This window comes from Paroedura picta, chromosome 9 (genome assembly GCF_049243985.1).
Source record: "Paroedura picta isolate Pp20150507F chromosome 9, Ppicta_v3.0, whole genome shotgun sequence".
NCBI lineage: Eukaryota > Metazoa > Chordata > Lepidosauria > Squamata > Gekkonidae > Paroedura > Paroedura picta.
The window spans coordinates 6,676,176-6,704,024 of record NC_135377.1 but is presented as its reverse complement, the minus strand read 5'-3'; the positions used below and the strand labels follow the sequence as shown (position 1 = coordinate 6,704,024).

At 47.3% G+C, this 27,849-nt stretch overlaps 1 protein-coding gene across 2 annotated transcripts in view; it reads left to right on the top strand.

Moving 5' to 3' along the window:
- The window catches only part of KHDRBS3 (KH RNA binding domain containing, signal transduction associated 3), a 136,665-nt gene extending 116,026 nt beyond the window's left edge, over positions 1 to 20,639 (top strand). The window contains exons 8-11 of one of the 2 annotated variants that reach the window (XR_013233966.1): positions 1,671 to 1,729; positions 7,425 to 7,574; positions 9,173 to 9,227; positions 20,413 to 20,639. Coding sequence is in view for 1 of the 2 variants with exons in the window: in XM_077351448.1 (XP_077207563.1) it covers positions 1,671 to 1,729; positions 7,425 to 7,516 (151 nt within the window). In the remaining variant the exon portion in view is untranslated. Of the gene's footprint in view, positions 1 to 1,670; positions 1,730 to 7,424; positions 7,632 to 9,172; positions 9,228 to 20,412 lie in introns of those variants that run through there. The other variant, XM_077351448.1, reaches the window with a different exon arrangement.
- Positions 20,640 to 27,849: the final 7,210 nt, after the last annotated feature.

Sequence of the window (27,849 nt, the reverse complement as noted above, 5' to 3'; positions counted from 1 at the left end):
CCAGATATTTGGTGGGGTCCATTGATTAGCAATATCTGTATTGGCCCCCTCCTGGGTGATCTCCTCTGGATATGAGTAATTGTAGGTTGGCAACTGTTAGCTACTGTTGGCAATGCAATTTTATGGGATTGTTTTAAACTGGTTTTATGGCTAATTAACGATTTTGATCGCACTATTGTTTTGCCTTGTAATTTCATTTCATGTTGTTTACCAACCCATGCTGGCTTGCTGGGAGGCGGCGGCATATAAATCCAATAATAAATAATTAAAGCTCACTCCTTCAGAGGCGGTATCCCCTAAAATGTTGTAGGTACTTAACATGTTCCTGAGCGCCTACATGCATGTCTTTTACAGCCAGGTAGCAATTCTGTGCTTCCTGGCCATAGCTGCCTGTGCTTTGCTTCCGGTGTCGCTTCTTGTAGATTTCTGTCTTTAACCAGTCGTTAATTCTGTATTGCTCCACTTGTCAAGGAGAGCTCCACTCGGTTATGGATTGAGATGTGCGCGCATACAGGCCTTGTGCTCTCGAGCGGCACCAATCAGCTCGGATTATAACTTTTTGATGTGATTATTGACGCTGAAGGGTCTGACGGTTAATCAAGTTTGAGTTGCTTCCCCTCCACACACACACCTCCAAATATACTTTCGATGTAAATAAGCGATTTCTCCTCCCTACTGCAGATTATTGCTTTTGCCGTTCACGCGCCATGGAAGGAAAGTCATTTTTTGGGTTTAACAGGCACTTAGTTCTATAAGATGAGGCCCAGCCAAAGCGATTCTGACAGGATTGACAGGACGGGGAATGGGGGCTCAGCTGCTGTATGCCTCCAGTCTTGATGAGCCTCACAATAACAAATCAGACACCGCGTGGAGTGATGGCGAATGTCAGTCTAAAGTTCCCTGACAGAAGATGCGTTTCGTGAGTGAGGGAATTTGTACGAGGCAAGAACTGCCCCGAAATTACACATCTGCACAGACTGCTGGCTTAGCGTTGGTGACGGACAATCTTTTCAAGCTGTCTTCCGGGGACGCACGCACGCCCCTCCAAAGTTCTGTAAGCAGGAGTCTAGCCTGTCCACCAGCTTGGTGCAGTGCAGTGGCTCTCAACCTGGGGGTCGGGACCCCATTGGGGGTCGAACGAGCCTTTCCCAGGGGTCCTGGCAGGGCAAGCAACTTGGCCGGGTAGGGGGGGGGGTACCATGCACCCAGCAGCCTTGTGGGGTAGATCGAGAGAGCGTTCATCTGTCTGGAGCCACGGAAAAGAGCGAGATCGGCATGATGGGATGAGAGGCAGAACTGAACTGAGAAACCCTGGGAAAATAAAACAGCTTTGATACCCCACTCGCTCCCCCACATGCAGCCTGAAGGTTATCATTCAAAAAGCATCATTCCTTTATGATCTTGGGAAGAAGCATTTGCCTAGGTCAGGGATGACCAAATCGTGGCTCTCCCGACGTCCATGGACTACAACCCCCATGAGCCCCTACCAGCATGGACTCAGAATTCATTTCAGAGGTCGTTACTTGCTTTCCATTGCACACCGTCGGTCTTGAGCATTTAAGAAAGTTTAAGCTCTCGTTGTGTTGTTCATAGGTTTTTGTGATCTGTCGCTTGACGTTGGGTCGTAACTCTTGTTCATATCCCGCTTTCTCTTTCTCTTTTCCCAACAGCGGGGCCGATTATTATGACTACGCCCATGGCCTGGGCGAGGAGACGTACGATTCTTACAGTGAGTATCTTTCAGTACTCTGATCTGCCAATCGGAAAAGGAGTTGTTTAACGTAGACCAGGGGTGGGCAAACTGTGTCCCTCCAGATGTCCATGGACTACAATTCCCATGAGCCCCTGCCAGCATTCGCTGGCAGGGGCTCATGGGAATTGTGGTCCATGGACATCTGGAGGGCCGCAGTTTGCCCACCCGTGACGCAGACTATAAAAGAGGTTCTTGCACCTTTCAAATTTTGCAGAGGGATATTTAACATACTTTAACAATGTTCTGAAAATCAAAGTGGGGAGGGGGCGGCCTTGGAGTTCGGCAATTTTGCCCTGATTTGGACTTCAGCCTCACCGGGCTTCCTTCGTTGGTCAAGCTGCAAGTTTTGGCTCTGCTTGGTTTCCTTCCAACCTGTCGCAGTAGAATGTTGTTGTTTTTTTAAACCTAGCTGTATGTTGTTTTTGGAAGCTGATCCAGTGCCACAATGACCTGCTACGTTGCTTTCACCCTAAGCCAGTGGCATGCCGCTGCCTCAAATATATTATGAACCCGAGATAACACACTTCACTTAATCTAGCTGCCTTCCCTGGCATTAATAAAGAAGTCCACAGCACATAGGATTCAGTGGAAATCTTTGTGGCTGGGTAACGTTCATTGTTGCCAGGGATAAATTGGAAGGGTCTGGGGATATTCCTCCACACCAGCTTGTTTCCAGCCTTCTGACTTCGGAGGAAACCATTAAAAATGTTTCAGTCTTTGAGGAAGCCCGGAAATGCAGACATGCCCTTTTGGAGAAGTGGGTAAGGAAATAAAATGCGGGAGAATCCTAGAGTGGGAAGTGGCCATCCAGCCCATCTGGTCCCACCCCCTGCTCAGTGCAGGATCAGCCTCAAGCATCCAGGAGAAGGATCTGTCCAGCCACTGCTTGAGGACCACCAGTGAGGGGGAGCTCCCCACCTCCTTATGCAGCTCATTCTGCTGCTGAACTAGACTCCTAGAATCCCAGAGTAGGACAGGGCTAATCCAGGTCATCTAGTTTCACCCTCTTCTCAATGCAGGATCAACCTCAAGATCCAGGATAAGTTTCTGTCTAGCCACTGCTTGAAGACGGCCAGTGAGGGGGAGCTCACCACCTCCTTAATGTTTCCATTGGGGAGAAAGGGATTAGATTTGTAGAGCAACAGGAGATGTCTAGTGTTCTCAGTGGCCATCCAAACTTCTGGGAAAGGCCACAGAACCATGGGGAGCTCTTGCAGAATCCAATGTTCCCCAAAACCCTGGTCTGGAATCCCAGCTCCATAAACACACACTGTATTTCTGTATAGGGGTATATTTCAGCTTGGCTGGAAACACACACACAGGCAGTGGAAAATCCACAGTCACCACATGCTTTTGCAGCCATGTTAAAATGCTGAATCTGTTTTCACTCATTCATAGAATCCTAGTGTTGGAAGGGGTCTCCAGGGTCATCTAGTCCAACCCCCTGCACTATGCAGGACACTCACAACCCTCTCGCTCATTCACTGTCACCTGCCACCCCCTTGAACCTTCACAGAATAAGTCTGTCTTAGAGAGGGGCTGTGCTTCTTACCCTTTCATCCCAAGCTGTCCTGAAGAGCTTCATTCCTTGCCTCTTCTTTTAAAAAACTGATTGGGTTTCCGGCTTTATCAACATTCCATCCCATGCCTATTTATCTCCCTGAGCATTTGCATCCCTTTTCCGATAGAAATACGTCTTTCGATGTACATGGCACTTAAAATGGTAATGTAAGAAACAGAGTGAGACCTCAGCTTAACAGTCTTGAATTTGATATGGAGATGCCAAGAACTGAACCTGGGACCTTCTGCATACCAAGCGGCTGCTCTCCCACACTGTACTATGTCCGTTCCTCCATTACAAGGAGCCTCTTTTGTCTCCCACCAGGGAGGAGGAAGAACTCCTAAATAGCAAGGTCTCTTGGATTAGCCAAGGGCTCTCTGAGCTTTTAGGAATGATCTATGTTTAGGGGATCAGAGAGGTAGGATGCTTCCCAGCAGTCCTGTACTTAGGCTGACAGTTGACTTACAGGAGATGAGGGGGGAAATCCCAAGTCTACCAGGCATAAAGGGAAGGAAAGAGACACAAACGGACGATAGAAAATTGGCACCACCATGTCTGTTTGTTTTGGAGCTGCATGGAAACCAACCTTCCAGGTCAAACTGCGGTCCTCCAGATGTCCATGGACTACAATTCTCATGAGCCCCTGCCAGCCTTCGCTGGCAGGGGCTCATGGGAATTGTAGTCCATGGACATCTGGAGGACCGCAGTTTGACTACCCCTGTTCTAGGTATTTGGTACGTCCGGCAGCCATGTTGGCCTTCTTGGACTCAGGCCGATGTATCTAAGTGCCCTCCACCTGGTCCTCAGCCAAATCAGAGGCCCCCAAAGAGTGTTCCAGTTTTGGCCCGCAGGCTTTTCTTCACGCCCCTTCAGATTTGCCTCTCCGATGCAGGGGTCATAAAGGGTGCTTTCGATAGGCAGGAGATGTTAAGAGCAGTTTCGGGTTCTTGCTGACATGTTGTAGCATCTGGAGCACAAACCCAGATTATTTATTTGTACAGGACAGATGCAATTATTGAAATCTCTTACGGGTTAGACCCACAAACTGTGTGAAGAGACATTTTTTGTTTCAGGATTCAAAGTTAAACCTTTGGCTGGAGATCAGAGGGACTCTGATCAGTCGTGAAGCTGATCTTCTCTCCCAGCCACAAGACGTGCTCTTTTTTTCACAGCGAGTGACTCATAATTCTCTCTCTAATGGATCTTGCTGCACTTTTCAGGAACACAGCAAAAACCATTTAGTGGGGACTGCTTTTGTTGTTGTTGTTGCTGTAGTGAGATGGCTTCAGTGGTGACAGTCCCCTCTTCCCTGCATGCTTGTTCTTGTTGGGCATTGAGACATGCAGTCCCCCTGCCTGACATGGACTTTAAATGTCCATTTTGAGGGGGGAGCAGCTGGTGATGCCCTGATATCAAAGGGAGAAGATTTTTGAGCCCCACCCCTTAGCCCTTCACAACGTGTTAACTTGGTCTCGGTGGATTTGTGAACGCCTTTGATTATTCTGTACTTTGGCATGCAAATGAACTGATTCCAATTTGCCTTATTGGAGAGGCATTTCGGCAAGGAGGCCTTACACACTCAGAGGGAGTGTGTAAGGCAATGTTCAGACAATATGTTTAGCAGTGGTTTGATCAAATTGTAGTTGTTCAAATGTAGACTGCCCAGCATACTGTGGGGTTGTTGTAAGAGGACATCAAAGAAGCCGTGTTGGATCAAGCCAATGGTCCATCCTGTCCGACGCTCTGTCTCACACAGTGGCCAAAACCCAGGTGCCATTAGAAGGTCCACCAGAGGGGCCAGAACTCCAGAAGCCCACCCACTGTTGCCCCCCCCCAAGCACCTAGAATTTATAGCATCACTGCTCTGGACAGAGTGTTCCTTTTTGACCTTGTGGCTAATAGCCACTGATGGACCATATGTTTCTCTAGGCCCCTCTTGAAGCTGTCTGTGCTTGAAGCCACCACTATTTTCTATAGCAGTGAATTCCTTGTGTGAATGACTCTTTGGGTGAAGAAGGACTTTTATCTGTTCTAAACCCACTGCCAATTAATTTCATGGAGGTCCCATGAGTTCTTGTATTGCAAGAAAGGAAGAAAAGGACCTCTCTCTATACCTTCTCTATCCAAAGCATAATTTTACCTGGCTCCAAACCAGGATCTCAAAATAGGCATGTGTAGAACCACAAAATTTTTACCATGTTGGATTCGTGTGACAACAATTTGGCCAAATCTAAAACACATAAATACCCCTTCAACGATTTGGCTGGATCTGTAGTTTTGGGACTCTCCCCCCCCCTCCCCAAATGCATGGCATGAGAATATGAAAAAAGTGACATTTAAGCATAACAAATAAAATAATACTTTTTCTTTGCTTTGCTATTTTTAAAACAAAAAGTGCTGGGATGGTATTTGGGAAGCACCAGCATGTCAAACAAATCACTGATAATTACCTCGTACATTAAAAAAAGAATACTCTACCCTGTTTTCCCTAAAGACATTTTTCAAAGGAATTTACCACTCATTAAATATACACTATACAATAACATCATTAAAATTAAATGAATGTGTAAACCATCTCTTTTTTTGCCGTCTCCCACCCCATCGTCACAGAAAACAATGCTTTGTGCGCTGTTTTTTGCTTTTGAAAAGGAGGTAATGCTGAACAGTGGATACCCAGCCTTGGTCAGGAGCTTTATAACAACAACTAGATTCAAAGCCCGTTCGTGAGAAAGGGCTTTGAAGGCCCCCCCCATCGTGCCCACCCAGCAGACACCTAGAAGTGGCATTGCCCCCGGGTGCGGCATTTCTGAGCCCGGTGGGAAGGCTTGCTTCCCCCCCTCTCCCCTGGCAGCAGCGTGGCCTTCCCCCTCGGGCCTAAAAGCACACTGCTTCTAGGCCCGAGGTGAAGGCCTCCTTCTTTACTCATGGTGCCCTGCGCTTCCCTGTTCCTTTCTGGCCTGTCCTGGTGAGGGCCTAAATTGTGCCCTCACCCGATTGGCTAGAACTGCTGTCTGTCCTCACGCGGACTGGACCTGTCCACTCTCCGCCCACTGAGCCCTTAATGAATTATGAAGAAGGGAAAGATGGGGGTTGATGAACAGATTCTTCCCCCCTGCTCTCTTTGGCTAAGGCGTCCTTGAGATTCACTCATCTGAGCTGAACCTTTTGGGGGGTGCTCCTCAGCAAGTAGCTAAGGTCTGCCCGCCGCCCTTTTCTTTTGGGTTCTCTGCAGTTGGTCTCATTTGGTGGAACATCTGGCCATAGGAAGAGCACTAGCGGGGACTCTGCTCCTCCCCCCATCGCCCTGGAAAGGACCGCTGAGGCCTCTCCTCAATGAACCTTCTCGGCGTGGAGGGGAAGAAGCAGTTGTGGGGACTCCACTCCTGGCCCCGCCACCCCGGGCAGCCCTGCCAAGGTGTGCCAAGGCCGGGGGTACTTGGAGCGGTGGTGAGCACTGGCAGGGGGTCCTTCCTTCCCCCACCCCCACCAGGCCCGCAGTCCCAGACACTCCGCTCTCCCTCCCAGCTCTCACTTTCTGGGCTGGCATTTCTTCCATATGGAAGAAGTTGGAGGGGGACGCGGGCAGGGACAGGATATGTATTTATTTATTTATTATTTATTTGATTTCTATACCGTCCTTCCATATAGCTCAGGGTGGCTTACATACAACATGGAGGATACATGGAACGAATTAGTACATAACATAAACAAATACAACAACTATTCAATAACACAATTTCAGTGATCATAAACAATACAACAGAAATGGAACCCAGCCAAGGCCCCCAGAGAGGACAGACTGGTTCAGGCCATGGAGGGATGTCTGAGGGGGGACCTGTTGAGGGCCTGGAATGGCCGAATCAGACGCCGCGGCGCAGAACTACCTCCAGAGGAGCCAGGAGAGACAAGATACCCAAAAGTTGTAGCTAGACACCAGGGGGGCCCATCAATCTTCCCCCACTGCCTGAGCTTCAACCGTAGACTTGGCTTGGGTTGGGTGGGTTCCAAGTTGAGGGCTGCTGAGCGTTTATCTCTGGGCAGGGAAAAACAAATCACTTGGACTTCTGCGGGGGGAGAGGCCCTAACACTGTTTGCGCTTCCTCATTTCAGGACAGGAAGACTGGACCAACTCAAGACACAAGGCGCCTCCAGCACGGACAGCCAAGGGGGTCTACAGAGAGCAGCCATATGCCAGATACTGATTATACTGTCTGATGTTGTGAAATACCCAATCTCCACCAGTCCTGTATACTGTTCAAAGTAATTTTTTCTATGAACAATCTCCCTTTTTATTAAAATCAAAGTGCTTAATCTGAATGGACGGACTGAGCTTTATCTATTTTTTTGCTGAATGAAAAACCCGGACAGGAAGATGTGTGAAATCCCGAGGAGCTTTGTTATTTTCAGATTGTATTTTGGGGGGCGGGGGGATGGGGACGGAGTAGGTGATCAAAAGAAGGAGGGGGGGGGGAAAGAGAAAAAAAATAACCTTTGATTTAACTAGCTTTAAAAGCAGCTAGGTTTACTTAAATATGTTAATCCGTTCTCTTAACCTAAGCGGAACCTTTCATTTTAAAGGTTTTTTTTCCACAGTTTAGTTCTTCTAGTTTTTATCCTTCAACCATTTTGCTAAGTCTTTTCTCTTGCAAAACATGCGTAAAAAGGGAAACAGATCACCAATGCAAATAATGTGGTATTTTGTAACTGGAGTCTTGAAACTGTTCTGTAGTGTTAAGCAAAGTTTACTCTTGCTTGATACTAAATAAACTTTTGAAAGAAAAAAAAACCAAGTGTGTGTGTGAGAGTATGCATTATTTATTTAAAACCTTCATAAATACAAATACGATAAATAACAGTAAACAGGGAGGCAGCGATTTTTAACCGTGATCAACATAAAAACGGCTTCTATTAAAACGCCGTGCATCTTTTTTCTTTAAAAAAAAATGGTATAAACTTAAAGGTATATTTCATGAATATTTATATATACGCCTACATTTTCATCTTATATACATACAATAAAGACTTTTAAAGGCTTGTTAAAGGAAATCTCCAAATGGTATCAATCTGTCGGAACGCCACATCTTTAAACGAAACCATCAAAAACCTTGGTTTAAAATAGTTAATGCATTTCATGAAAAGAATAATAATAATAATTTTAAAAGCCACCGGTGGATTTAGTTTTTGTCTTGACAAGCGTTTCTTCACTAAGCAGAACTTTTGGACTTTTTTTTTTATCGTTTTGTGTTTTGAGAATTTTGGTACGTTAATGACCACATCGCTCCGTGCTGGAAGCAATAATTGCAAAGCTTTTAAAGACTTTCTGATTTGACTAATTGAGGTCGCTTTCGTCAGATGCTGAGGATGTGTAACCCTTAAAACGGTCTTCATTTGCAAAAGGTAAATAAATCAAATAAGATTTTAATATCACTTAATTTATCTTAATATAACCAATAAAAAAACAGCAGGGCGAGTGCCAATTAGCGAGTTCTATTTTAGATGAGAAGAGAGGCTTTAAGATCTCCACCTAAAACTTCATATTAAAAAGTTTAATTTGTTTTAGGCATCTAAAAAGCCTTAGCTCGGTCAGTTTAATTGGTGCCAATTATTCCCTATTAAACAAATGTAAAACCTCATAACTAATAACTGGTAATCCTAGCATTTATGGACAAATAATGGAACTAAGAACTTAAAAAAAGCATTACAGTTTGTCTTTATTTTCTAAAGCTTTTTCTTAGGCTTTTGGTTTATTTGTTTGTCTTTAAATTGCAATTGCATGACTTTTATTTATTGACTTACTGGAATTTGAACGTGTGAAGTTGCTACGGTTAGTAAAAAAAAGAAATCCTTTCTCTTGTTAGGAAATGCTGGATGCCTGGAGAACAGAGAAGATAACCTGTTTCCATTGACGTGCTGGTAGGTACCCATTTTTATTTGGTGTTTGGGTTACAGATGCACCAGGGATTTACTCACTAGTAAAAGATTAGGGGCATCCTACCCGTCTGGTTTTTATCCTGCCCTCCGAGATGCTGAGGGCAGCATGTGTGTTTCTTGCCTCTTCCGGTTTATCCTCACAACAATCCTGCATGGTAGGCTAGTCTGAATGACCCCTTGACTGCTCAAGCTTCACCAGTGAATTTCCTGGCAGAGTCAAGAGGATTCAAACCTGGGTTTCCCCAGGCCCAAGTCTGATGTACTGACTGGAGCATCTGAAATAAAAGGCAAAAATAGAAAGCCCTGACTGGCATGCCCAAGACTTTGAATGTATTGATTCCTTCGATCCCACCCTTTATTGGACACGCCCCTTTTGAGGCCACTTATTTTACAGTTGCCTCCATGACCCTTGAAAGGCTCAGATAAACAATGAATCATCATAAGCACTCCTAGTGAATTTTGTTTTGGGCATGTCACTATTGGGAGAAATCTTGCTCTACACCTTGATGCATGGCATCTGTCCCCTACCAAAAAAGGTGTAGAAAGTGAAACTAGGTTGAATCAGAGACGCAAGTGGACTGCGGGGGCAACGACGGCTGACAACTCTTCGGATCTGTGATGGCCACTGGGACCGTTTATGCACTGAGAACTTCACTGCCCCAGCTCCCATACAGGAGCACAAATAGAGGATGGCTGAGATGCACCAGTCCAAATTCTCCCCCGTGTGGGTGCAGGAAGAGGTGGGGCAACCTGCCATGACTAAAACTCCAGCCTGCAGTCTGGCATGAAAACTCCGGCCTCCAGTGCATAAACGGTCTGGGTGAGAAACAAGCAAAAGTGATGCAAAACGAGGGATATAAAAAACCTCGTCTCCCTTTCTTAGTAAGGGGAGTACAGAGGCATTCCGTCCCTGGAACTTCAACATGGATGTTACAGAACTTTACTTCCTATGCCAAGAAAGTGTCGCAAAATTCAAGCCCAATAGCACCTTGTAGAGGCAGGATTTCCAGGGGATAAAGTTTAAGGAGTCAGAGTTATCTTCATCAGGCTCTGAAAAGCTTGGAGGGGGGGGGGAAGTATCATCAGATAGCCACAGACCTTTGGCGACCTCATGGGGGTTTTAAGGCAAGAGGCAAACAGAGGTGCTTTGCCATTTCCTTGTTTTTGTGGAGGAAGCCCGGGCTTCCTTGGTGACCCTCCCATCAAGTACTAACCAGGGCCAAACCTCCTGAGCTTTCAAGATCTGATGAGATCGAGCTTGGTTCATCCAGGTCACAGCTCAAAGGCTTACACCCAAGAAATCTTGTAGGGCTTTCAAGTGCTACCGGACTGGAATTTTGCTCTTGTTCTGCAGGACAATAGAATCAATAGAATAGACTCATAGAGTTGGGAGGGGCCATAGAGGCCATCTAGCCCAACCCCCTGATCAATGATGGGTCAGCCTAAAGCATCCAGGTAAAGTAGCTGTCCACCTGCTTCTGCATAAAGCCAGAGAGGGGGAGCTCACCACCTTCTTAGGCAGGTGAGTCCACTGCTCAAGTACTCTGTGAATTCCCCCCCACCCCGATATCGAGCTGGTATCATTCTACACATAGCTTAACCCTGTTACTGCAGGTCCTGTCCTCTGCAGGGGGTGGGACTAGATGGCCTGCATGGCCTTTTCCCACTCCAGGATTATGTGAGTCCAGTTCAGCAGTGGAATGGGCTGCCTAAGGAGGTGGGGAGCTCCCCCTCACTGGGGGGTATTCAAGCAGCAGCTGGACAGAGACTTCTCATGGATGCTTTTGGCTGATCCTGCATTGAGTAGGGGATGGCCTGGATGGCCCCTTCCCACTCTGTGATTCCTCCCACTCCATTCCTACTGTCCTCCCTTTGGTTGCTTGGACAGCTTCCTAGCTCAGGACTTTGGGTACAAGGCAGAAAGATGAGGCACATACATCTTGGGGGTTTCCTATGCCTGATCTGTAGGCCAGTCATGCTTCATGTTCCTGCAGTGGTGTGAGAATCCCATTTTTGGAAGAGTTCAGGAATGTGCTCACCTCCCTGTTCCTAGCATAAATTTCGGAAGCTGTTAACTTCTTGGCCTTCTTGCACTATCGTGCCAGGTCATGTGTACCTTGTGCTGGCAAGAGAATTAAAATTCTGCACTAAGGAAAGGGCAGTTGTGTGGTGCATAGTTTATGCAAATGTGCCTGACCTCCCTTATGTTGCATAATTTATTCCCGGTTCCCATTACAGAGAAGGCCAAAGTGTAGGGCATCGAAGTCCTGCCCCTCGGCACTGGCAATCTTCTTCCTGCAGGCCGCAGGCCTCTGAGAATTCAGTAAGCATTTCCAACACCCGCTGGCAGAAATAAGAAATGGAGACCGGCTTCAAAAATAAAAAATCTCGGGCAACTGAGCTTCATGCCCAACAACATGTTTGGTGCATCGTCTGAAATTAATATTCTGGGATACTGCTCTGTACCTTGTTTGGCATGACCCAAGGGGGATAAAGTAAAATTATGGCCATGTAGAAATAAGCCTCTTGTGGCGCAGAGTGGTAAGGCAGCCGACATGCTGTGTGGAGCTCTGACCATGAGGCTGGGAGTTCGATCCCAGCAGCCGGCTCAAGGTCGACTCAGCCTTCCATCCTTCCGAGGTCGGTAAAATGAGTACCCAGCTTGCTGGGGGGTAAACGGTCATGACTGGGGAAGGCACTGGCAAACCACCCCGTATTGAGTCTGCCATGAAAACGCTAGAGGGCGTCACCCCAAGGGTCAGACATGACTCAGTGCTTGCACAGGGGATACCTTTACCTTTAGAAATAAACCATAGCCAGCCTTTGTTCTTTGAAAGTGGTCTGCCACACACTGTTCCTTGTTGCATATTCTGGAAAAGACCCTGACCACTAGGGTATTTGGGAAAGAGGGTCTTTTGTTGACCCCCGCCCCATCACATCTCTGTGATTCTTCACATTTATTGCCATTGAAAGGAGACTTAGGGGCCAGTGTGCCGTTCTGGAGGCCTCCCTTCAAAAAGAACGTGGACAAGCTTGAGAGTGTGCAGAGGAGAGCGACGAGGATGATCCGGGGCCTGGGGACTAAGGTCGAGGGACTTGGGAATGTTCAGCCTGGAGAAGAGGAGACTGAAAGGGGACAGAATGGTTCTCATGAAGTATTTGAGAGGTTGTCACTTGGAGAAGGGCAGGGAATGGTTCCTGTTGACTGCAGAGGATGGGACCCGCAGTAATGGCTTTAAACTACATGTAGGGGATTGGACTAGATGGCCTGGATGGCCCCTTTCCACTCTAGGATTCTAGAATCTTCTCTGATCCCTGCAAACTTGCTCAGTAATGAAACTAAAATGGCAGAGTGGTGGAGAAGAATTTCTCCTCAAGTCTTGGAATAGTCTTTAAAATGGGAAAGAACTGGTGTGTGTGTGTGTGTGTGTGTGTGTGTGTGCCTTTGTGTGTGTGGATTTTTCCCCTGTGCTTTCCACATGCCACAAATACCTGCTTGGATTGTGTGTCGGCAAACAGGCGAGTGATGGCGCGTGTTTTTTTAACAGGCTAGCAACTTCTGTAGCCCTCTTTGTGCAACTGCCCAATTGGATTCTTTTCAACTGTTGTTTAGCATAGGGATTCCAGAGGCCACCTGGGACTCCCAGATTCGAGCTGAACACAACACTGCAGCAGGCCAACTCCACAGCTGCGTTTCCCTTTTGCTGATTTCCACTCAGCGCGGTTTGGCACAATGCAGTTCACGGAGCCGATGCAAGGGAGCGCTCCACCGCCTTAATTGGCATCCTGCTCATCCGCAAAAATCGTCCGATGCCCCCCAGGAGCAAGGGCACGGAGGCGCGCCCCATGAAAGCAAATTGGCGGTCTCACTCCGGAGACGGGAGGGCGTGTTACGGACAGGAGCTGATTCGACACGTCTGTCTCATGCTCCCTTGCGAGCGAACTTAGAAAAGCACCCTCTTTGGGAGGGGACGGTGCTGGGAGTCAGGCTGCGTGGGAGCTCTTTCTATGACCTTTGACCTGCATGAAATGCTAGTGGTGAATGTTTCGCCAATGATAGCAGGTGCCTTGACCATGACTTAGAACAGGGGTAGTCAAACTGCGGCCCTCCAGATGTCCGTGGACTACAATTCCCAGGAGCCCCTGCCAGCGAATGCTGGCAGGGGCTCCTGGGAATTGTAGTCCACGGACATCTGGAGGGCCGCAGTTTGACTACCCCTGACTTAGAATGTGCATGCCCCACGTTTCTCCCCAACGGAGCCCTAAGCCAGTTTGCAATGTTGTTTTCTGCTCCGTTTTCTTACCAATGCAGCTCTGAGATACAGGTTAGGGTGAGAATTTGACAGGGCCAAAGTCATCCAGCGAGCTTCCCTAGTAGAGGAGGGATTTGAACCCGGGCCTCCCAGGATTCCAGTCCTGATAATCTAACCTAGCCTTTCTAATTTTTTTTTTTTTTTACCGTTAAGAGACCCCTGAAACATTCTTCAGGCTTTGAGAACCCCCAGAAGAGGTGTGATTGCGTAGAATATGGCAAAGAATTACCATTGGCTGTATTTGGATGCTGTGACACAGTTTACTAATGTAACAGAATTAATTTTTGCTATATATCCCCATGGTCATGTAAGGAGTTCTTAGTCTGACGAAGGGTGCTTGCACTCAAAAGCTCACGCCCTGAATAAATCTTTGTTGGTCTTAAAGGTGCTAGTGGACTCTGATTCTATTGTGCGTAGAATATGTTTGGGAAGCATAGCTGTGGACACGCCCACCTAGGGCCCCTCCCTTTCCCATCCCCTCCTGGCCCAGCATTAGACATGGGGGAAGGGGGGCGGGGTTTGCAGGTCAACATGACCATATATGGTCACATCACCCGATAAATGTTTAACAAATTTGAGATGTATATTTTAAAAATGAACTCGCACTCTTTCGGGAAACCTTTCCCCGGCTGTCAAGAAACCCCAGGTTTTCACAATCCCTTGGTCGAGAAAGCCTCGTCTGACCACTCTATCGCTCTGGCTGTCAACCGATTAATTAATAAATTAATTAATAAATTAAATAAATAAAACTATTTTTCTAACCCGCCCTTTCCCATGAGGCTCAGGGTAAGCAACATTATTCAAGAAATTACAATTTAAGATATTAATGAAATAACACTTGAAAATTTTTAAAGCGTTTTGCTGCTTATTATTTATTTATTTATTTTTGTACTTGTATGCCACTGCTAGAGCCTCTTGTGGCGCAGAGTGGTAAGGCAGCCGCCTGAAAGCTTTGCTCATGAGGTTGGGAGTTCGATCCCAGCAGCCGGCTCAAGGTTGACTCAGCCTTCCATCCTTCCGAGGTCGGTAAAATGAGTACCCAGCTTGCTGCTGGGGGGTAAACGGTCATGACTGGGGAAGGCACTAGCAAACCACCCCGTATTGAGTCTGCCATGAAAACGCTAGAGGGCGTCACCCCAAGGGTCAGACATGACTCGGTGCTTGCACAGGGGATACCTTTACCTTTACCTTTATGCCACTGCTCTCAAAGAGAATTGCTTTTCCCTTGCTTCTGTCAATTCCTTTGGTGGTTGAGGTGCGCTTTCCTTCCCTGGATGATTGGATCTCGTCTTTGATGGTTCAGTAGCTGTTTTTACCAGGGAGGCCCTCTGTTCGGGGTAACAAAATTAAATTGATTAAGCCAACCAGGGTGTTCCCAGAATTCCGGCTGGACCTCAGACCTCTGGCTTTATGGTGTCTGTCCTGCATCTAAATGATTCCATTTGTAGAAAAACAAGTGCAACTTAATTCCATTACATTTTTTTTTCCTGTGGCAGGACAAATTACTTTGGCAAGAAAAGGCAAGTTATGGTTTTCCCTGCGTAGTAAGGTATTTGAATCCGTTAACCCAGGGGTAGTCAACCTGTGGTCCTCCAGATGTCCATGGACTACAATTCCCATGAGCCCCTGCCAGCAAATGCTGGCAGGGGCTCATGGGAATTGTAGTCCATGGACATCTGGAGGACCACAGGTTGACTACCCCTGCATTAACCAATAAGCTGTGATGTTCCACCAGACCTGTGGTTAAGGCCGGGGAATTAGCATCAAGGAAATATTGACCCCCCCCCGCCGATTTTGATTATACTTTCATTTATAGGCCTCTCCCCCCCCCCCCGGCTAGCAGTTTATCAACGATAAAACATCAACGGTAAAATATCTTTAAAAGTTTCACAGTTTTAAAAATTAACAAATTGCCGTTCCTGAAGGACCCCACTTAATAATTATTAATCTATCCAATATAAATTGCCCCCGCCTCGAAACAGTTTTTAAATGTTGGCTTTTTAATAATATAATGGTAACCTCCCATTTATATTCTAATTATTTTAATTAAGTGAAATTTATTATTTTGTATAGTTTAATGTAATTTTTAATTGAGACTGAAGCAAACATACGGAAAAGAAACAGACAATTTTATATATTTTATTGTTTTGTTACCCACCCTGAGCCAATCTGGGATCGGCAGGCTAGAAAAATAAAGTTGTTGTTATTAAGCCAGTATTTTTTAAAGGACACTTCGAAAATTGTGTTTCGTGATTTCGTCTCATTCTGAACAGCATCGACATTCTTAAACACCCGCTAACCTACCTAGAATATTAGGATTAAAATGATCTTTATCTGCTTATGCCTTGCCCAGGACAGCCCTAATAAGGTGAACTTTTATTGAATTTCAGCTTCCCTGGGAACAGGGCTATGAAATATAATTGGGAATACAGACATTTTCAAGAGACTAAATTAGAAGTTAGAAGCCATCCGAATGAAAAGTCTCCTCTGCTTTGGAATGAAGGTTCAAGTCCAAGTATTCTTACTCTAGGCTTTCTTCAATCAAGACGTAATTGCTAGAATGTAACAATTCCATTGTCTGTTCAGGTCAAAGGTCATCTCTGTTTCCAATGGTAACCAACCAAGTGCTCCCGGAAAGTTCACCGGCAGGGCCTGGTGGTCATGGCCCAAGCCCCCAGGCATATCTTTCCCAGCCACGGAAGATCTGTGGTTGGATTATACTGCAGATGGGTTTGATGGGGCTACATTTTTTTTAAATCAACATGGAAGATTAAATGTCAAAGAGAAAGATTCTTACTGAGCCCTTTCTATGACATCTAGCTCTTTATGTCCAAGGACTATTTCACTCTGGATCTGTAATGGTACAAATCACACCATTCATTCATTCATTCATTCATTCATTCATTCATTCATTCATTCATTCATTCATTCAGATTTCTATACCGCCCTTCCCTATGGATCCACTCTGCTAACGCCTATATCTTAGAATCATAGTATTGGAAGGGGGTATCCAAGCCATGTAGTCCCATCCCCTGCTCAATGCAGGATCATCCTGAAGCATCCATGAGACGTATCTGTCCAGCTGCTGCTTAAAGCCTGCCAGTGCAGGGGAGCTCACCTCCTTAAGCAGTCAATTCCACTGCTAAACTACTCTGACTGTGGAAATTTTTCCCCTAATATCTAACCGGTACCATTCTACACGTAGATTAAACCCATTAATGCAGGTCCTCTCCTCTGCTGCCAACAGGAACCTTTCCCTGCCCTCTTCTTGACAGCCTTTCAAAGGCTTAAAGAGAACCATCCTGTCCCCTCTCCACCTTTTCTCCTCCAGGCTGAACGTTCCCAAGTCCCTCAAGCTGTCCTCATAGGGCTTGGTCCCCAGGCCGTGGGTCATCTTCACTCTCCACTAGCATCTGGATCTGGGACATACGTTGCCTATGAATCAGGAAGTTCCATTGGACTCATTAGCAGACCTCAGTGGCTATCTCACATGCTTAAAGTATGTATATATAATCTAAGGCAGGGATTCCCAGTCTGTGGACACCTTTGGAATTCTGATACAGTATGGTGTGTGCTGCTCCAAAATGGCTTCCTCAGTAGGCGGAGCCAGCCACATAATGGCTGCCACAACTCACCTTCGCACAGTGAAGGTCTCTGCACTGTTGTGGCAGCTGCTGCCAAAAGCAACAATTTTTTTTATAATCTGCACAGCCAATCAGAAGCCTTGCTTGGCTAAATCCCTACTTGACCCTGCCCAGTTTCCAAAAACACTTGGTGGGCACCAGGAAAGGCGTCAGGGGGGCCCATGTGCACCACGTTGGTGACCCCTGATCTAAGTCCTGGCCTGCCCAGGTTGTAGAAGGAGGTAATAAAAAGACTATAAAATGTTCTCCCTGCAAGTTGATAGCCAGCCCAGCCAGGGGAGCAGGCCAAGCTACAACCCCTTTCTCCTCTGGGATGTGCTGGTCAGTTGGCTCCTTATATTTTAAAAGTGGCATCTTCTGTCTGCAGCATGAAGTCAGGAATCCACTCTGCCGCGTGAGTTGATCCTGGAGGAGCTGCGGGCCCTGGGAGAGCTCTCAGCTTTCTGCAGGGCCTGCAAAACCGAGCTCTTCCGCCAGGTCTGTGGTTGAGATCAGTGCTAGTGCTGGTAGAAGATCAGATGGGGCTCCCCCCTGAAAGATATGCTTCCACACTGGTCCATTGGCGTGATTGGTTGTCACATCCCTCTCCAGCCCTGTTATTTTACAGGTTTTTAATGCGGGTTTTATTTGGGGATTGTTTTATTGTTCTGAATGTCCGTATGTAACCCACCACAAGCCAGCCTGTCTGAGTGTGGTGAGCAATAAATCTAACAACAACAACAACTGTTATTATTATCATTATCATCATCATCACCAGACGTAAGGGCAGACATGCCCTTTCCTCTGGCCTGGAGTCTGTAATTTAGGTATGGTTGTGCTACAATGGGCTTGTCTTTAGTACCGCATCACTGCTTGTGGATGTGAAAACCAACACTATTTACTCCAAAATGTGGTGTCAAATGAGATTTGTACAGACACCCTGGACTGCCAACTATCAAACAAGTGGACACCAGACCAAATCAGGTCTGGACTCTCCCTAGAAGCTAAAATCTCTAAGCCAACCTTTTTCAACCTTTTGTCCATGAAGGTACCACCGAAATATTTTTTGGGCTTCGAGATGCCAGGAAGTGATGTCATCTGGCCATGCCTCCTTCCCGGCCCCCCCTCCCTCCCAAAAGTGAAAGCACCCTTGAGCGGCAAAGGTTTAAATAGATAGGCCCCTCCCCTTCCCACCTTCCTGCAGCTCCCATTGGCTACTTTGGGAGGGGGCGGGTCAACCTGCCCAATAAGGGTAGAATTGTTTTTTGTTTTTGTTTTTTATTAGAAAGCCTTTTTTCTTTCACAGGATGGGAGGGCTCTCCCCAGACGTCAATTTGAAAACCCCCAACATGGAACCATCAGAGGTACTTTATAGCAGGGGTAGTCAACCTGTGGTCCTCCAGATGTCCATGGACTATAATTCCCATGAGCCCCTGCAGGGGCTCATGGGAATTGTAGTCCATGAATATCTGGAGGACCACAGGTTGACTACCCTTGCTTTATGGTACCAGTACTGTGGTTGGGAAACCGTGGTTTAAACGGAGTCTATCAAGCTTTGGTAGCACTAAGAGAAGTCAAGAGTCGCTAGAAAAGACAATAAGACTAGGAAAAGCAGAAGGCAGCAGGAAAAAAGGAAGATGCAACATCAGATGGATTGACTCAAGTCAGGGAAGCCACAGCCCCTCAGTTTGCAGGACCCGAGCACGGTTGTTCGGCATGGACCATTTGGGATGCGGCTGATGGATACGCTTGACATAAGTCGGAAGCAAGTTAATCGCGCCTCCCGTACAGGTGACTGAACTTGTGGCCGGTTAGAACAAAGACATTGGCCCTGAGCAGCCACCGTTTGTGTTTTTGCCAGCCATGTGAGTTTATAAATTGATGCCTTTCACCTTTGAAGACTTCTGTTTCATATGCCCTTATCATAATCCTAGGCATTGTTCATCATTTAACTGTATAATTCCCCACCCCCACCCCTGCATAGAGCAGGAAGAATCAGAGAATCATAGAGATGGAAGGGACCTCCTGGGTCATCTAGTCCAACCCCCTGCACTATGCAGAACACTCACAACCCTATCACTCATTCCTTGTAACCTGCCACCCCATTGAACTTTCACAGAATCAGCCTCTCCATCAGATGGCTCTCCAGCCTCTGTGTAAAAATTTCCAAAGATGGAGAACCCACCACCTCCCAAGGAAGCCTGTTCCAGTTAGAGCCTATTCTGCTCTAACTGTCAGGAACTTCTTCTGGAGATTTAGATGGAATTTCTTTTAAATTACTTTCATCCCATTGGTTCTGATCCATTCCTCCAGGGCAAGAGAGAAAAACTCTGCTCCATTCTCTACATGGCACCCTTTTAAATACTTGAAGATGGCTAAACAGACCAAGCTCCCCCAACCTTTCTTCATATGTCTTGGTCTCCAAACCCCTCACCATCTTTGTTGCTCTCCTCTGGACATGCTCCAGTTGGTCTACATCCCTCTTCAACTGTGGTGCCCAAAACTGAACACAATACTCCAAGTGAGGCCGAACCAGAGCAAAGAAAACGATCTCATCTCTTTCTTTGTGGAAAACATTGGATACAGTCAACTTTTTCAGTCAATCCATCCTACGTTCTCCTTCCTATATCTCTTCCCATCCCGCCTGCTTCTCTGTGCATCCAATAATTCAGGCTTCCTCAACCAGGGTTTCATGACACCCTGGGACTTTTTGACAATCCTAGAAGGGTTTCCTGAATGGGTGGAAATTAATTTCTCATATATATTTTTAAATGTGTTAAAGATTTATCGGGTGAGATGTCCATATATGGTCATATCACACCCCTCCCAAAATGGCCATCGGTGGGCCTAGAGAGAGGGGGAAGGGGAGGGGCCCCAGGTGGGCACATACAAGCTCTGCTTCCCAACCATATTCTGCATGATCAAATCACCTCTGGGGTTTCTCAAGGCCTGGAGAATGTTTCAAGGGTTTCTCAATGGAAAACAGTTGAGAAAAGCCGCCATAATCTCTAGCAAAGCCGTTTCTAAGCCCACACACCTTTCCTCTCTTTACAGCGATAGAAAGACCTGGTTGGATCCAACCCCACAATGGTTGTCTCCCACTTACGTCAGTAAGGTTTCTAATTGCCGCTCTCCACCACCCACAACGTGAGGCTGTCCCGAGAGTCGCCAGTAATTGTTAGTTCCAAGAATATATCCCGATGCGTGTCCTTTTGTTCTCTTCTTTTCCAGGGGGCTTCACACGCCGTGAGAGACAGACTCAGACACACTCCCATCACCGACGTGCCTAGGAAGCGACAGCCAGCAAGCTAGCGGCAAGTCCGCTTTTAGTTCCGTTGCCCCGCTGTGTCGGAAAGCTTTTTAAGACGAATCGTTCTTTTGGTCGTGTTTATCCAGACCTCCGTTTTAACTCTCGGATGTGTACGTGTTTACGGCTGTAACTTTGCAAAGACGTCAATAAAGAGATTTTCCTCTGCCGTTTTCTTGCGCAGCCATTATTTTCTCGGGCTCCCTAGTTTTGAGGGGAGGAGGGCATCGGTGGAAAGGGGGCTTTTCACAGGCGGGGAGAGTAACCTTGAGTAGGTTACCCTTGCCGGAAGAGGTTTATCTGTTATGTGCTCAGCTAAGACAATTAAACAGGGTAGTGATCACGTTGCAGAGAGCTCTCGGCTAAATGTAAACAGATATTCTTGGAGCCAAGGTACCCAGGGACAACGAACTTTTGAAGAGATGTAAAAAACAAAACAAAAAAAAACCCCAATTTGTATTTCAATGTCCTTGGATAAGTTTTGGGGGTGTTAATAGTGTTCCGCTCAATTATGTTATTACTTTTATTCCTGGCTGTTCTCCCCAATGGAAAATCAAAGTGCCTGGAGTTCATTTATACCTGGCCTTTCTCCCCAGGGATGTGTCATAGTAACTTACATCATTCCCGTCTCCTCTCTCTCTCTCTTTTTCTGTTGTTTTTGTTTTGTTTGCCAAATCCTCACTGCAACCCTGTGAACTGGGTTGGGCTTTAAAGCGTGTGACCGGCCCAAGATCACCCAGTGAGCTTCTGTAGCAGACTCGGAATTCTAACCTGCCCATGAACGTATTTAATTCCGTTTTAAATCCATCTAAGCCATAGGCCATCTATCGCCACATCTGGTGGCAGTGAACACCCCACCCCTATGTTAATCATAGAATCCTAGAGTTGGAAGGGACCTCCTGGGTCATCTAGTCCAACCCCCTGCACTGTGCAGGACACTCACAACCCTCTCGCTCATCCACTGTCACCTGCCACCCCCTTGAGCCTTCACAGAATCAGCCTCTCCGTCAGATGGCTTAAAAATGGCCATATGTGGTTATGTCGACCCGTCCCCGCCTGCCAAAATGGCCAATGATGGGCCTAGAGAGGGTGGGATGAGAAGGAGACCCAGGTGGCTAGGCTTCTGCATGATCATGCTACTTCCGGGGTTTCTCAAAAGTCTGGAGAATGTTTCAGGGGTTTCTCAATGGTAAAAAAGATGAGAAAGGCAGGGCTAGATGACCTGTATGGCCCTGCCCACTATGATTCCATGATTCAAACCACCTCTGACCATCTCGAAATCCATTCAGGATCACCATAAGTCGGCTATGACTTGTTGAACCTGTGCATCGCTATAAATGTTCTCTTTATTTAAAGGCCCCTTTTGTTGTTTGTACGTTTATTTCTGGAAAGTATTTATTTATTTATTATTTAAACTTTTATACTGCCATTCGCCAAAAGGTCTCACGGCGGTTCACAATAAAACATTAAAATCACAATAAAAACCCCACAGGTTTCCATTATATGTTACACAATAACAACAACGATGGCATTCTAATCCTATAACCCCCGACTGTTTAGTCATAACGTTGGACTCACGAGAGAAGGAGCTGGCCAATGGATCTAAGGCAGAGGTAGTCAACCTGTGGTCCTCCAGATGTTCATGGACTACATGAGCATTTGCTGGCAGGATGGGAGGATTGAAAGTCCACTCTGGCGTGGAAGCATGTTCAAGAAGAAGAAGAAGAGTTGGTTCTTATATGCCGCTTTTCTCTACCCGAAGGAGGCTTAAAGTGGCTTCCATTCGCCTTCCCTTTCCTCTCCCCACAACAGACACCCTGTGAGGCTGAGAGAGCCCTGATATTCCTGCTCAGTCAGAACAGCTTTATCAGTGCCCTGGCGAACCCAAGGTCACCCAGCTGGTTGCATGTGGAGGAGGAGAGGGGAATCAAACCTGGCTTGCCAGATTAGAAGTCTGCACTCCCAACCACTACACCAAACTGGCTCTCAAACCATTAAGAACTTTGGACCAGTCACACCCTCTTAGCCTAATCTACCTCACAGGGTTGTTGTGAGGATAAAATGGAAGAGGGGGAAAAGGTAGAATCATAGAGTTGGAAGGGGCCATCCAGGCCATCGAGTCCAACTCCTTGCCCTGTGCAGGATCTGCCTCAAGCAACCATGAGATGTAAGCTACTTTGGGTCGTCTTTGCACAGAAAGGTGAGGCATGAATAAAGCAAAAATAAATGTGCCCCTTGAATAGCTCAGTCTTTTCCAGGTAGTCCCATTATTCTGAGCATATCCCTAAAACCATGAGGACTAGATGCCTTTTTGTGTGCTGCAAAAAAAAAAAATGGCCACTGTGGAGAATGTCAGGCCAGCCTCATTTCACAGTGAATTCAATATGGAAAAGCTCAGTCTGTTCTTTTGCTGAACTTGGGTACTTTAATCCCTCTTCAAAAGGAAACCTTTAAGAAAAAATAATGATTGTTTGGAAAACGTGTCCTTCCGAGTCCTAAATGAGATACCACATTCATCCTTCCAAAGCAGATTTAGAGGAACCTGTCAGATTAGCCCTGAACAGAAGGGATGCCTTTCTTCTCCCTCACATCTTTCCCCCCCAAAACCTGGTAGTTTTTTTGGGTTCTTTGCAATGCATTTCATAACTCCTGCCCCCGATCCCGAAGACTTTCCACTGAAGTTCACAAAATCACAGCACAGCTTGGTTCCTTAAGAAGGTCAACAACATAGTGTAGAGTAGAGTCTGTGGTCTTGCAGCCAGCTGGGTGACCTTAGGCTTGTCACAGATCAGATAGTGCTGTTCTCACAGAGCAATCCTGTCAGAGATCTGTCCGCCCATCCTACCTCACAGGTAGGTATTGTGGAGAGAGGAAGGGAAGGCGATTGTAAGCTGCTTTGAAACACTTTTGGGCAGTGAAAAGTGGGGTATGAAAACCAATTCTTCTCCTCTTTCGGGTAGTGAAAAGTGGGGCACACACACACAAAAAAAACAGGTCTTCTTCAAATCAAGATATTCAGGGCAAATACAAAAGGAGTGTTGACTCTTAAAAGCTTATACCTGATGGAGCCAGGTCAATTCCGAAGGTCCTGCAAGGTGAAGCTCTTCCGCCAAGCTTTTGGTTGGGGTTGAAAAGCATAACATCTAAAGCAGGGGTAGTCAAACTGCGGCCCTCCAGACGTCCATGGACTACAATTCCCAGGAGCCCCCTGCCAGCATTCACTGGCAGGGGGCTCCTGGGAATTGTAGTCCATGGACGTCTGGAGGGTCGCAGTTTGACTACCCCTGATCTAAAGCCCCCACCCCCTGCTACCGAAGTACCCCCAAACCTCAAAACCTATAGACATGGGCCGTGAGTTGGTATTGTTGGATAGAGATGCTGACTTTAAGAAGTTTTAAAAATGTTACTGATGGTATTGTAATCAAATCTGTATTGCTATACTGATTTACGATTGTTGCATACCACCCTGAGCCAGCTTGCAGGATGGACGGCATAGAAACCTGATAAATAAATCAAGACTCTGAAAATCATGTTAATTTGAATCTGGACACTCTGCAAGAGCAAGGGTGGGCAACTGCGGCCCTCCAGATGTCCATGGACTACAATGCCCATGAGCCCCTGCCAGCATTGGCTGGCAGGGGCTCATGGGCATTGTAGTCCATGGACATCTGGAGGACCACGGTTGTCTACCCCTGACTTCTTTTCCCACGACAGTTCTCTGTGCTGCTTCTAACCGACGTTTGTTGTTCCTCACCTGGTCAACTGCCGTTTTCTCATAACCTGGGAGACAGGTGAAAGCCTCTTTGGAAGCAGAGGGAAATGCCATTCTTCCTTCCAACTTGTTGCAAGCATGAGGACAGAGTGACACCCCAGTCTCGTAGGAATGGGAACCGAGACAGACAGACTTTGATGGCCAGTTTAGGCAAATAATCTTCCATCCACAAAGCTGCTTAAATACTGAGATTGTTTATAAAGAATTGCCTGACGACGGGTTCATTAGTCCCTCTCTCCTTTATTTTATTTTTAAAAAAGCAACCAGTTTCCGGAGCCATCGGAGACGATGGTGAGGAGGGTCCTCGGCTGAATTTTCAAGAAGGAAATGTATTTTCTGCCGGATCCCACCCCACACCCCCCTGCACACTCTGCCAGCCCTCGTCTTTTCATAGGTTTGGAGGGATAATCTGACTCCTGCACATTGTTCTCCTGTTTATCAGGCACTCGGAAAAAACAGATTTTGAAAAGCAATTGCAAACAACACCCTTTACGCAAAATGCAGCCTACCGGCTTGACAGTGCCTGGCGACCTGCCTTTAAATGCAGGTTAACTATCCGAGAACGGGAGAATGGCTGCTTGATTTGATCTACTGCCCACTTGGTGGTCTTTTTTTGGTAGGCTTTGGCATCTGCAAACCTCTCCGCCCACACCACGTTTCAGAGGAAGCCACATTCCCGCTGTCAGCTTTCTCTTCTGAACCAAGGTTGAGTCCAGTTGGCACCTTTCAGACCAGCAAAGTTGAGATCCAGAGGGAAGCTTTTCCGTGTATCCGAAAAGTGTGCAGGTACAAGAAAGCTTACGCCTTGAATAAAACTTTTTGGTCTGAAAGGGGCCCCTGGAATCCAACTTGGTCCTGTCGAAACAGAATGTCTCACAATCAAATCCGGCTCTCCAGATTAGAGGCTGCCGTTCTTTAATCACTACACCTGGGGTAGTCAAACTGCGGCCCTCCAGATGTCCATGGACTACAATTCCCAGGAGCCCCTGCAGGGGGCTCCTGGGAATTGTAGTCCATGGACATCTGGAGGGCCGCAGTTTGACTACCCCTGCACTACACCATGCTGGCTGTCATGCTGATTCAGGTGGGAAGGGGCTTCTGAGCTCCCACCACCCCCCATCAGAAAAATAGCTACACAGTGAAGCCAAAGAGCAAAGTCAATCAGCTTCCAAGCTCTCCAGTGCAAAAGGGGGGGAGAAAAGAGCATGTTTCTCTCCTTTTCTCTGCAGGGGAACAGGTTGACTGCTGTGTGAGACAGGATGCTGGGCTGAACAGACCACTTGTCTGATCCAGCAGGGCTCTTCTTATGTTTTTAGGAAGGCCTTGGCCACTGTGTCCTGTTGTTGGCCCCCCCAGAGGAGCTGGTTGGCCACTATGTGAGAGAGGATGCTGGACTAGATGGACCACTGGCCTGATCCAGCAGGGCTCTTCTGATGTCCTTATGAAGGCCTCAGCCTCTGTACCCCATTGTTGACCCCTCACAGGAACTGGTTGGCCACTGTGTGTGGCAGGATGCTGGACTAGAGGGACCACTGATCTGATCCAGCAGGGCACTTCTGATATTTCTCTTATGAGGTTTGAGGTTTGGGGCCCATAGAAGAAAGAAGAAAGACTGTGGCTCAAAACACACAATCTGTTTAGTCCAAAGCCTGACCTTCGGAAACCCAGACCTGGATGGCCTGGACTTGTCACATCTGAGAAGCTAAGCTGGGTCAGCCCTGGTCAGCCCTAGGATGGGAGACCACCAAGGAAGCCCAGCGTCGCTACCCAGAGACAGTCCATAGCAAACCACCTCTGTTCCCCTCTGCCCTGCCCTATCCGGGATGCCCCAGGGGATCCTGATCTTCTTAGATCTGTGAAGCTAAGCTCGGTCGGCTTTGGTTAGTGAAAAGCGGGGTCTGAAAAAAATAGCTCTTCTTCATCTCTGGCTTCTAGATATCCTTTGTAATTCCAGGAGATCCCCAGGCCCCTCCTGGAGGTTGGCATCCCCACACTTCTTACACATGGCAGTGCCTTTGAAGAGACCAGGGCCTAGTCTGCACACATAGGATAATGCACTTTCAATGCGCTTTGGCAGCTGGATATTCCTGTGCAGAACAGGAAAATCTACTTCTAAAGTGCATTGAAAGTGCATTATCTATTGTGTGCAGACTAGGCCCAGGTGTGTGTGTGTTATGCTACAGCTGTGGCTTGCCTCTTGTTCCCAGCACCTGGGCTCCCTTTGCATTGGATTCGGCTGGTGTGCGGAGACCGCTTCCCTCCCGAGGCCGGAGACAGGCGGGCTCACCAGTGGCTGCAGGAGAGGGCGTTTGCGGCTCCAGGACTTGTCACTTGTGACAGCCGGCGTTTACCAAAGAGCTTGTCTGCCTGGCCCTGGGAAGTGAAGCACGGCGGCTCAGACACCTGCCTGCTTGGTAATAGCTTTCTATTTTTACGCTGGTTCTGACCTGGTTTTTCTCCGCATCTTGGAAGGCTGCTGTGCGAGGATGGGCCGGATGGAGCTAGAGGGTCCTGGGGCATCGTGAGACGATCTCCTCGCTTCTCGCCCTGCGGGGGCACTTCACCTTCCTGCTTTGAGTCCGTGGGAGGAGGCGGGAGATGACATCTTGCCAGCAACAGCACCCACGGTTGGCATAGTGGTTAAGAAGGGTGGTCTCTAATCTGGAGAGCCGGGTTTGATTCCCAGCTCTTCCACGTGCAGCCAGCTGGGTGACCTTGGGCTTGTCACAGTCCTTTTAGGGCTGTTTCCACAGAGCAGTCCTGTCAGAGCTCTCTCAGCCTCACCCACCTCTCAGGGTGGGTGTCTGTTGTGGGGAGAGGAAAGGGAAGGTGACTGTAAACCGCTTTGAGACTCCTTCTAGTTAAAAGTGGCATATAAGAATCACCTTCAGTAATCTCAGGGCTCTCTCAGCCTCACCTCCCTCAAAGGGTCTGTTGTGGGGAGGGGAAGGGAATGTAAGCCGCTTTGAGGCACTGAAAGTGGGGTAGTAAAAAGGCTGAGGGATATAGGAATTTTCAGCCTGGAGAAGAAGAGTTTGAAGGGGACAGGATGTCTCTCTTTAGGTATCTGAAAGTCCGTCATTTGGAGGAGGGCAGGGAGAGGTTTCTGTTGGCAGCAGAGGAGAGGACCAGCGGAAATGAGTTTAAATTACCTGTGGAATGTACCGGCTAGATACCAAGATTTTATTTTTCCTAAAGTAGTTCTGCAGTGGTATCGGCTTCAAAAGGAGGGGGGGAGCTCCCCCTTACAGGTGGTCTTCAAGCAGCGGCTGGTCAGATCCTTCTCCTGGATGCTTGAGGCTGATCGTGCGTTGAGCAGGGGGTGGGACTAGATGGGCTGCATGGCCCCTTCCAACTCTAGGGTTCTACAAAACCTCCTCATCTGCCACAAATTGTGTAAGTCTTTAAGGTGTTCTTTTTGAAACCGCCAATGTTAGATCACTGAAGCACCAAACCCAAGAGCACCACAAACAGGCACTGAGCGAGGTTGAGGAAGGAGAGGTGCATTCATAGAATCATAGAATCATAGAGTCGGAAGGGACCTCCTGGGTCATCTAGTCCAACCCCCTGCACTATGCAGGACACTCAC